The following is a 12,046-nucleotide window of genomic DNA, read 5'->3' as shown; positions in this document are numbered from 1 at the left end:
CGAGTCCTAGTCTGTCTGCACTCATCATCATACCAAGCATTTTGAGGGGCAGTACCATTGCGTATTGCAGTAGGGCCCATGTTATATGGGAATGCCTCTGAAGCTGCAGCATGTAAAACCTTCCCTAGAGATCTAATGGCATCTTCCCATGGTTCATGTTGGTCTAGCTGACTTAAGCCATCTAGTACTGCACCACTATAGATGTGTGACGTTTGCTCTAGAAATTCATAATGCGGGAATGTGTGTGACTATGTGCATCTTTCTTGTCTCTGACTACATGTTAGAGTAAATTTTAAGATTGCATGGTCAGCTGCTATACTAATCGGCTTATCAAATATCTTGAAATCCTTAATTTCTGGAATTAACACTGGCGAGCCCATTACATAGTCCACCACACTGGCCCCTTTTTTACTATTCCAACAAGTGAAAGTATCCACTCTCGGCCATCTTAATAGGCCATTGAATATAGCCAATCCATGAGCACTTCCCAAAGCTAGCATATAGAATCCATATGCTATCAATGCCTTATCTTGAGATGTCCTGGCAAGCCCTAATTCATCCAAAGCCAATTCCTTAAACATTTCATGTTCAGTATCATAAAAGGGAGACTGCTCATTTCCTATTCGACCATTAAAGTCTCCCACTAGTAGTATGTCCCTAATACTTGCATATCTCGTAATATCTTCATGTAGTACTTCAAATGGTGATTACTCCCCAATAGCAACTGTTGAAGAGGCAGGTAGGAAGTAGCATACCACAACATATAGATCTCTTGGGTGTCCTATCCTTAGCCTTACCCACATGTATCTAGCATGCACATCTCGTGACACCACGTGAGTCATGTCTTGGAGGCTCCCACGATAAAGAATAGCCACCCCTCCTGACCCCCTGGTTCCTCCTGGTCTACGGGTTGAGGTCTGTATACACTCTCCCATTTGTATCCCACAACATCCGGTAATCTAGAATTTGTACACTAATGTGTCTCTGTATACATAGCCAATCTATCCCACGAAATGTGTCCTCAAAATAACCTGCATCGAGTCTTATTGAACCATTACAATTCCAAAGGGACATCTTCAACGTCTCATAGGCCTTGTACCGTCATTGTGACCTCCATTCCGCTATGATTACTCTACCATCTCTATACACAGCATACTTGCCTTCTTTACATGCCTCCAACACCTTTGGCATACAAGCCCTTCTGTGCTCTAGCTGTGTGGGTGCGAGATCCTCATCAAGGTAAATCTTTTCACCCTTCAAAGCCTTTCTTTTTAATAAGAAGGCCCTTTTGCCATCCATGTCCCCAAATTTCAGCATGAGGATCTGACCTCTTTGGCCATTTGGATCACCTATCCTCCAAGCATCCATAATGCATGTCTCGTCTGCACCCATCTTAGCACAAAGTGTTTTGGTGTCCTCTTGGGGGTTTCCTTTTTTAGTCCACCCCACCACACGTACACGCAATGCACGGAGATTCCTCTTTGCTTCCTCCTCTAGTGCTGCATTCATCATTTCTACTTTGTTCTGAGGCACCCCTTTGTTTCTTTTGACTACCTCGATCCATTGTGCATTTTCATTCATTGTTTGCTAAACATTTTCTACTTTCTTTTGAGCTCCCTCTACCACATTCACCCATGTATGCATGTCTTTTTTTAAACTTTCCACCTCTTTCTTTAATTCTAGTGCATCTAGCATTGTTGTTTGTGCATCCATCATTGACTTGTATGTCACTAACTCATTCTTACATTACTCTACCTGCCTTTTGAGTTCAGCAATCTCCATGTCCTTGGCTACTATGTGTGCATTTGTATCGGATTTCAATGCATTCATATCTGCTTTCCAAGTGTCCCTTACCTTGTTCAAGTTATCTATCATATCCATTTGCAAGTCAACCTTGATTTCTTTATATTTTGCATCATCCCAGCCATTAGAGCATGATTTCCTATTTGCTTCAACAACATCACTTAGTTCAAGAGCCGTCACACCAGAGAGTCATCACGCCAGCATCCCGTCAGAGAGAGCCGTCACGCAAACACCAAATCATAAAAGATGTGCCACCTCCTCCCACAATGTATCACTACTCTGATCCTCTATCTAGAGCATCTTTGCCTCATCCAAGTCCTCTCTCCGAAGCGACCATCCCCCACCATAAAAGTGAATAACCTGTCTCTGCTAGTCACGATGAGCCCAAGAAGGATGTCCAATCTAAAGAAGGAACCAATCGAGGTCTGATGAGTGGTTGTATCTGTCCTCCATAGAGGAGGTACACCTCTTCATGGTCTCTATCATAGTTCCAGTGCCCCTAAGGCCCTACAGAGTCTACCAGTAGATCTCCTAATTTCCACCGGCTTGTGCAGCCTTATGATTTTTCTCTTCTCTTTTGTGTTGAACCATGACATGAGTTTGAGAATTGTGAACTAACAATAACATCACATGCTTTTAGATATCAATGTAGCCAGAATTATTCTACAAGCTGAGTGCAAAAGTTTTCAACCAGACCTTCACTGTTAATATTCACTACACAATGAACAAAACAACCATTTTTCATGGTGACATTTTACAGGTAAAAACCTCACTGCAAACATAGATCCAAAAGCTACAGATTGTAATATGAAAAGCCCGATGTTTGCTAGTGCAGATATGTCGAAGTTCACATTTTACTTCTCATTTATTATGCCTCATTGACTTTGACAAGAGTCGTGTATAGAGATAGAAGTGTACTATCCATACTATCACTACCCATACCGGCAATGGTACTTTGACTTCCATGCTGTGAGGTATGGTTAAAATTCGTAGCTTGACCATGATAATTGATTGACACAGATAGGTACACTTGACCAACGAGGGATAAAGCCCCAGATGATGCGGTAACCTAGATACCAAAAGTACAATGTATTGGACAACAAGGGTAAAGTCTGATGATCTGGTACCTTAGATACTAAAATTGCAATGTGTTTGAATTACTATTAATGAGTATTGAACACTCAAATACCATCCAAGGCACACAATCACAAACATTGAAACCTACAAATAGAGTTGCATGCCCTTTCATAGATAAAGTAACCACGATCTTAAATACATTCCAAACATGACATTCATGTCATGCAGAGGACAATTATGAAATGAATGTGTTGTCGAACACAAAATCTTACCCATCGGCAGTAATGATGCGTTTATGCTCCATCAGCCCTGCATTGTTTATCTTTTACATTACCAAAAGGCTACATTAGACTGTTTGATATTTCTAGTGGAGGTAAGTATCCTTAAAATTGTGCACTTCTTAAGGAATTATAGAGCACTATATTGCATAAACTAACCAGAACATGTACAGGCATGTTTGAGGATGTAAAATCTGTCCCAAGTTTCTGTATTTGTTGCAGTGAAGATAGATCGCAAATCTTCCATAGCAAAAATATATAAACCAGTTAGTATTTAAAAGCTAACTCGAAATGCTAACTTCCTGGGGAAAAGAGAGAAACACGCAAGATCTCACCTTAAGATACACTTCTGTATTTCCAGTTCTGGATTTGATTTCTGAAACTGCTTCTTCTCCCCTCTCCTTATTTCGACACACCATGTAGACAGTTGCCCCCCTATGCCATTCGCAAACAACTTACTGAAAGAAATCTCACCATCACCAGTACAAGGAGTAATCATAGACTAATGCATTGCATTCATGTCATATACATACTAGACTATACTGTGAGTATTCAAAGAACCATGCCTAGTGTTGTTTTTAATATTCCCTCTGTATAGAGATTACAAGAACCCCTTCAAGCATGTAGCATTTTAATGAGTAACACATTGCTACTATTCAAGTTTCTTTTGGGAAGGGCTGGGGACTAATCTGAGTATTTTACTTCAGAAACAAGATATGGGAAAAGAAAAATCAACCATAATCCGCTTAGCTGAATAACATGATAAAAAAGGCACCAAGATGTTGACAAAGAAAATATGTTAAACAATCTCCCATGCTCGCTGTTTTAAGTCAACAAGAAATTGTCACTAAGTAATCATAATTTTTTTGGCAATTTTCTGGCTCTTAAAACAGTCCCATAAAGAACTAATTGATGCCCCAAAGATGTTGAAAAGGAAAAGATATTAAACAATCTCCCATGCTCACTGTGTTAAGTCACCAAAAATCATACTTTTTTTCGGCAAATTTCTGGCTCTTAAAACAGTCCCAGAAAGAATTGGCGGCTCAATTGACTAAAAAATCTCTATAAAAGGGAATCATTGGTCATTGCCAATTTTACCTCCATCTTTCTCACTCAATGACAGCTATCCTACCACTAGTGACTATTTACCATCACCATCCCCCTCACCATTGTCTTGTTACCATCACCATCACTCCAAGCTGCTTACCTGCTTCCCTTGAACCTCCAAGTGCTGCCCTTGTGACTCCAGGTTCTACCACCCACTAAACCTCCAATAGCAAAGAAGGATGAAAAGTCAAGTGGAAGCGTAATGTGCCGGAATTCTTTTGGAAAAGGTTTTTTCTTTTTTGGATTGCATCATATTATTGTAGGCACCATTATCTGCATTGTGCAACTAATTCAATTGTACTATTATTTTGTAATGCTATTCGAAAGCCAAGCTCGCTCCCATGCAAGTTAAAATGTCCCAAAAATAGGTAGGAAAAACCGCAACTACGTGAGGTTGCGGGCACCAAGCTTCTATTAACTTTTGTAGGATTGGTCCCAACCAATGTAAGGTGTATTCATAAATTGAAAAGGACCACTCAGCCCAACTATTGGAGGGAACCCTAAACTCAAACCCTATGTCTAAGCTAAAAAGTGAATAGAGGAGCTCATTCTTGTGTGCGCAACTTCGAGATGTACCCTTTTCTTGCTTCCATCCTATCTTCTTATACACCATGTTGAGTGAGGTAGAGTGTGTGTAAATGAGGGACATGGAGAGTGAAGTTTCTCTCTTATCTTGCATTCTTCTCTCCTTCCCCTTCTACCATTGCTTGAAGGGTGAGAGGTAACGTGTGAGGCTGAGGTTGGGATATCTCCTTCTTCTCTACTTCTCCTCTTTCTATTGGAGCACTCTTGAGGTAGATCGATTGGGATGGAGTATGTAGAAGCAAATCAAAGAAGCACCACTTGAATTGTGAGGCCACCAATGAGCTTTCAAGGCTTCACACTACAACATGCAAAGGCAAGAAGTTGAGTCTACTACAAACTCTTGGTTGTTTGATTGCTTGCTTACATGGGATTGTGGGAAGAGTAGATGGCTATAAGATCATGACCATGTGAGAGATGGTTGAGTTGAAGAGGATTGAAGGCCCTAAAAAAATAGAAGTTCCATCCAATTGTAACGTGTCCACCTGTTCCCTTCAGGACACGTCTTAGCAGTCCATCGGAAAGGAGATCTAGAAAGCTCCGCCCAACACTCCCATGGAATGTTACGAGGTTTGCGATCTAGGACTTCCCGCATCTGCCACGTAGTGGAAGTATTCTGGCCGTTCCCACTTAGGACCAACCTGAATCAGGGTTTCCCCTAATGGTCATTTCCTAAACGGCAACTAGCGTCGAACCTCGAGCGAACTACTTTACGCAGAAACGCCAAGGCCGAAGCGGATTCACGCTGCACTTGGTTCAAGGAGAATGGGAAACGAGAGGGATGCAAAGCTCGACCTCTCTGCCATAAGGCATAGTCCCATTCCGTTCCCCTAAAACAGCGTAAACCGGGATTATTATAACCTAGACTCTAGGTCAGCGCCCTTGCTATTCATTTCCTTTGGAACGATCTTCTTGCTGTCCATTATAATTGAGAAAAGTTCCCGGCCAACCGGGACCACCCATCCGTAGGACTGACCCATGGCCACATCCACCAAACTTTCCTCAGGTTGTTTTAGTTGTCTAATTACCTACCACATTTAGTTGAACATGCATCAAGCAGCTTCCTTAATTAGCCCGTTAGGCACCGATTTCTTCACGTAATCTTAGCACTTGACATAGAAAAGCAATATCAAACAAGTTCCTTTTCAACAGGTTATCATATTTATCTTTGGAATACATTCATAAAATCCGCCCGAAGGCTATCCAGCAATCCACAGGGATTACTAATCCAAGATTCCGCCCGTAGACTAGTATGCAGGCCTGAGATCCAATCCCGAGTCACGTTAGCCTCTTGTGCAGGGCCCGGAAGGCGAGGGATTTACGGCCAGAGCCCCCCCTGGCACCCAAGCGTCCTCCTGCTCCAAGTAGCGCTCAACGGAGAGACCTCACGCGGCGGGTTCTGTCCACCTTCCCGCCGCGGCTAGCAACCCCCTTGGTTAGGGTCAGGCAGACAGTCGGGGGTAACTGAAGCTGCCTCTCCCTTCAGGCCTTCAACCTGAAGCATTAAATATCTTTTCCATCCTTTAGTTCCTTGAGCAAACAATGCAAACAGTGATTTCTAAACTGTTACAAGCACAATCAATTCTAGTGGTCGTTTATTTGGCCAACTGCCAAGGAGTGAATCCTTCTCTCCGAATGCATCCAGCATTCGATCCGGGATCAATTGCGACTCGGCAAGATCCCCAAGGGTTTGTTTGTTAACCCTTATGTCCTTGGGTTAGGGCCATACCCTATTAACCCAACTTAACCAATACCTTAAGTTCTAATAGCAGTAAATATGTTATTCCAAATTATTGATTGGTCTTTTACTTCCAAGCAAATATCTAATCCCCTTATCTTGGTCACTTTTCCCAAGAAATGTGCTATATCAGGATGACTACTTATCCTCTTGCAAGATAAATTTGCGCAAGAATCTGCCAATCTCATTTCGAGGAATTAATCATTCTCTTGTGGTCAAACCACAAGATCATGCAACGTTGCAACTTGTTGCACAAGTGTCGCATCTAATTCATGGGACTATTTCACCCATCGAACGGTGTCTTCTAATCACCGAATCATGATTAGATAGGAAACAAGGTTTAGGGTGTCTTCATATCCAATCCACTTCCGATTGCACTAGGCCGACATCGTCGGCCCGAGTTTCATCTTTTTAACGAGCAATCCTTAGGGTAGAAACCCTAAGTCGTTTCTTGCAAGTACATCCTATTGTTCCTACATTCTATGAATGTGGGCAAGACTTTAGGGATATGAGAGTTTCGTCTTGGCAATAAGTGCGTCTAGGCCAAGTCCTTAATGTGCTAAACCCTAGCTAGCACTTTGTATCGATTTAACCATCCTAAGCGAATCCTTTGCGGTTTAGGTGTTTTAGGGTAAACCAAGTTACTTGTCTATTCATGAAGATTTTGTCTTGATCAAAGAGGGAAAAAACTAGTTGCATTACGATACCATTCTCGTAAGCACACAATTCATTGCCTACGTATGATTAGATTTACAACCCCTAACTTTTCTGGTTAAGATCAAAGCGTATGTTAAGTTACGGCATAATTTCCATTGATGCATTCACGATTCATGCTGCTAAGCTTTTAGGGTTTATGTTAAAACGAACCATGCAGCCTTTCCCTAACTTCATTTCTGAATGAAATATTCGTACGTTGAATGAGCATTACACAACCTTTCCTAACAACTTACGTAGTTGATTGAGATTTATGCCAATTGACTAGAGTTTAACCTACTTCATGCAGCCCTAGAATCATTTCCATGCCTTGCAAATTCCTACGGTTGTTAGCAATCTTCTTTAATGAATCATTGCAAAGAAAGAGATGTCTAATAATGCGACATGCAATTTAATCTTTCCATGCATAATCGAAGTGTACTACAATGATTTCGACTTTGTAATGATGGTCATTAGTTGATCTAGATTCATTACTTTGCAATGCATAAAAACAACTTGCTAAGAATGCATTGAAATCTTATGTTCTTTTTTTATTCGTTTCATTGAAAAATACAAATGACCGATTCTTCAATCGTGAGTTATTTCCTTTAAAATAACCAAAGTATTTCAATCGCAAAAGTGCATCTTACTTCCGTCAATTAACCATGCATAATTGCAATATTTCGACGTAATTCAAAAATAGGAAGAAAACCTAGACTTATGGGTTCGGTGAAATGTCCACATGAATGTTAGGAGATGATCCTCCTGCGGTTGCACCTTATGCCTTTTTAGGCGCCATCGTGAATTTGGCCTTCTTGCCTTGGCCGCAGTCTTATGATCTTGGCCCGTCTCCCTCGTACGCGAAATTCCCTTTGCGATACGGCTTCCTTGACCGAAGCACCATCTTGCGGAATTGGGCTTTGGAAAGCCTTAGGGTTCGGAACTTGGGCCTTCTTTGTTTAAAAATCCCGAGGGTTTAAGGAAATTATGGGGAAAATCGAGTGGGAAGTACTTTGTAGCTCCCTCTCCTTCAAAAGCCCTAGAAAAGCGTATTAGGGAACTAGTGGGAAGGCCTTATAGGCTTTCTCTCGAAGCTCAGAGGAAAGAAAAGTTATCTCTAGGAGGGTTTAATGGGAAAGCCCTTAAACCCGGCAAGGAGATTGGCCTTGTGACGGATGGAAAAAAAAACCTTTAAATTCCGAATATAAAATGGCCTTCATAGAAAGGGATAAAATGGCTTTAAAGGACTTGTGTGGGAAGGGGTTTAAAAGGAAACCGGGGGTAAAAAGGCTTTGTGGAAATGCTATGGAAAGGGCTTTAGAAACGTATGCATGCGCATCCATACGTTTGTATATGTGTGTGTGTGTGTGTGTGTGTGTGTGTGTGTGTGTGAGGTTATAGTCAATATGCATGTGTATGTGAGAGAAAATGCCCATGCAAAGACCAGTCAGCCACCCCTTGGCCATCTTCTTTCCCACCCCTAACAATGTGGATGCATCCTCTAGCCATTCCCTTGTCACAAACCATCCCTTTTCCCATCCCTACAAGAAAGCTATCCATGCCCTTGTAAGGAACAGGAAAGGGGACATTGCCCCAATTTGGGGCATGACCTCGAGTCAATTCTATTTTGGGATGATGTTTCATCATCTTAGGGAATGTCCCCTCCTTCCCTTGTAGCTATGCCTAAGTGCTATTCACCTGCCCATCATACTAGACTTCTTTTGTTTTGATTGTGCCTTTGAAGTCCTTTACAAGGCCACTTTATATTTGCATTCTAACTTGAGAAGTTTATTTATGAGGTGTCAACTAATAGATTTCCCTTTCCATTGAAAAAAAATATTGATGGTTGGGTTTGAGCTATGGCAAATTGCAATGTTGTCTTCCTGAAGAAGCTTAGTGCTGATCATGGGTCTCGGATCTCAAACTGGAGAGCTGGAAAAGACTCAAGCTAGAGTCCTCAATCATGTTGAATTCAAACATTCAAAGGTCCTCTGAAACAAGTAAACCTTGAGGCAAGATGAAACAAAGAGAATCCTCTAAAATATAAGAAAACAACTATGGCAAATTCTACAATTTGCAACAAGACAAGAAAATGTCATACGAAAATGTTTGAGCCCCATCTCTGACTAGATGGGCCCACTTAAGGACCTAGAAGTAGAGGGTCATGTTTGGGATCTAGATTATGTGGTTGGCCTAGGGTAGGATCGAGACAACTCCCATAGGAACACAATTGTCTCCAGCTAGGATCAAAAGGAACCCCTCCAGAGTTTGAATGTCTCCCTATGAGACAAAAGTGTCCTCCACTAAGATGTCCTCTAATGTCATGACCTCCCTAAATGGAGGTATACGCACTGTGCCTCAGAAAAAATCCAGTGAAAACAAAACACATTGTGACCTATAGTTACTCCCTCTAGAAGCACAATGCCTTTATTGGTTAAATCCTCAAAACAAAATTTGAACACTTAAGAGTCCTCGTGACGGTGGCTAAGAAACTCCTCAGCAACATCACTTGAAGAAATGAAATCATCCTCCAACATTTGAGCAATACAAGTGACCTCTGAAAATGAACCAACCTCTACATCGTCATGGAGAATATCATCCTTAATTAGAAATGCATCATTGGTGATTGAAGTAAATAGGAGTACAAGGATTAGGTGTGGGCACAAAAATATCAATGAAGTCGTTACTCTCCGTCCACAGTAGGTGCACATAGAGCACCTCCTCCCCCCTTTGCACAGGTCACAAGGTACCGGTATTATCATCATCCATTGTGTTGCCACAACTTCCCTATATTGCTTCTTGCCATGTCCCTAGCTGTGACCCTTGGGAGAAACAAGGCTCCCGTCATACTTCAAAGGGGTGGAAGTAGTAATTTGCCTTTGTACTATAATGCAAAGAGGAGATAACTTTCACAACTCCTTTTAAACATTAATGGCATACTTGAATATGGTCCTGCCTTCAGTCATATGTCCACTTTTGGCACTTCATAATGCTTGGCAAATTGAGAAGCACTACAAGATATGGGAAGCATCTTGTCAGCTACTCTCTCTCCATCTACATACAATGTAATTGACTTACTCCTATGTATTGTCATTTGAATTCCATGGATGTACAAACTTCTTGCCCGAGTATACCAGGTTTCACATTGAACAGCTTGCTGCAGCTCAAGCCTAGAGATTAGTCATCCCTCAAGAATTATGCAAAAGAGATTTGGCATCTTTTTAGGGGGAAGCATGATAGGAACAAAAACCTGAATAAGTCTGAAAAAATAAGAAAGGATAGTAATTATTTGCCCATGACAAATAAGCTCCCCTCAAGCAGAGAGTATTTCTTTAGCCATGCTTAACTGGAGCTCTCCCTTTTGGAGAAATATTGGCTTGAAGAAGAGATTCCTGCTGCCACTTGTCCCATTACGTCTGGAAAAGAAAACGATTAGCTAAGCTCAATAAACCTAAGCATAGGCTGCTAAATTCATTGTCAGGAGCATGTTTGCCATCATCAGTGCATCACATACTTCATAGTAAGATTGCATACACCCAAAACTGAACACATCTACTACTAACAAATCGAAGAAATCAGACACATAGCTGTGATGTATCAATTCAATACAAACAAATAGAGCAACCATTAGACTTGACTAAACAACTCCAAGAATGTATCTAGGGTTTATTCAAGATCCAATTCACCTGAATAAACATGACAACTGTTACTTTGAATACATATTTGCTTCCATAGCATCTTGTAGAACTAAGTCTAAAAACAAAAGCTAGCAACAATAGCTCCAAAAGAACACAGAGCAGGGTTTATAAGTGTGATGCCAATTGACTTATAAAGCAGTACCAAATACGTAAATCAGACCTCGATGCAAGTTCCTTTGCAGCTTGAAAGCCTATTCCAGAATTGGATCCAGTTACTATGCAATTTTTCCCTGTCATATCCACATGCATGTCGTCTTGGTTGAACTTTTTCATGTGTTCTCTGCAGTTTAATGGCAAAGTCAAAGCTACACAGGAACAAGGCCTTTATTCAGCTGAAATCAAAGGGTTCTATGCACCAGGTTGAGCCTGCACATAAGACCTATGGTAATACCAGTCACAGCATTTTTATGCTTACATGAATGCTGATTTGGTAAACTGCAGAATACCAAGAGCAGAAAAGGTTGCTGCACGATAAGCCTGTCAATTACAGCAAGGAAATTAGATTATAACAACAAACCAACAATAGGGTTAACAATGTATAAAAGAGACCATTCATCTTAAAAACATTATTTTGACATAAAGCAGATTTAGGAGCACATAGTGACAGCATGGTTGTCTAGATGGCGACCCTATGAAAAGAAGCACAATCTGGTATTCACGGAGTCATTTAAGACATCGTATAGCTATATGGCAGGAAATAAGTCTAGATCTCTGGAAATTGTGAAAGAGTACCCAAATGGTAATAGATTACCTGATCCTTCCATGTAATGTAGTATTTTGAATAAAGCCAAGGTCTTGTCATTCTCTGTCATTTCTTAGGCTTGAGATTCTAGCAATTATAACACATGGAAACAAGGGGAGCCCAAAGGGTCACACCCTAGAGAGGCCAAGGCATCAAACAAAGGGTGCTCGTCGGCTACCCAATGGTCTACTAAGACCTACAAAGGCAGTGGAACCGTATTAAACTTTTTTATAAAAGTTTGGTATGATCCTGTTAAGTATCTATGTCCCTAAGGGTAATAAAAGGGATGGTCAAATCCAACAAATCACAAATCAAACAAGCTCTCCCA

At 41.1% G+C, this 12,046-nt stretch overlaps 1 protein-coding gene across 2 annotated transcripts in view; it reads right to left on the bottom strand.

Moving 5' to 3' along the window:
* LOC148011900 (NAD(P)-binding Rossmann-fold superfamily protein) overlaps positions 1–12,046 on the bottom strand; it is a 68,112-nt gene that overhangs the window by 12,301 nt on the left and 43,765 nt on the right. Inside the window, exons 2-6 of one of the 2 annotated variants that reach the window (XM_087670943.1) lie at positions 11,392–11,453; positions 11,119–11,256; positions 3,494–3,593; positions 3,318–3,398; positions 3,153–3,202 (exon numbers count right to left, since the gene is read on the bottom strand). In XM_087670943.1, the coding sequence (XP_087527069.1) occupies positions 3,153–3,202; positions 3,318–3,398; positions 3,494–3,593; positions 11,119–11,256; positions 11,392–11,453 (431 nt within the window). The remainder of the gene's footprint in view (positions 1–3,152; positions 3,203–3,317; positions 3,399–3,493; positions 3,594–11,118; positions 11,257–11,391; positions 11,454–12,046) is intronic. The other variant, XM_087670944.1, reaches the window with a different exon arrangement.

The sequence above is a fragment of the Lygodium microphyllum genome, chromosome 28 (genome assembly GCF_053477565.2).
Source record: "Lygodium microphyllum isolate KBCC chromosome 28, Lygodium_microphyllum_v1.1.10, whole genome shotgun sequence".
Classification (NCBI taxonomy): Eukaryota; Viridiplantae; Streptophyta; class Polypodiopsida; order Schizaeales; family Lygodiaceae; genus Lygodium; species Lygodium microphyllum.
This window is presented reverse-complemented; position numbering and strand designations above follow the sequence as displayed.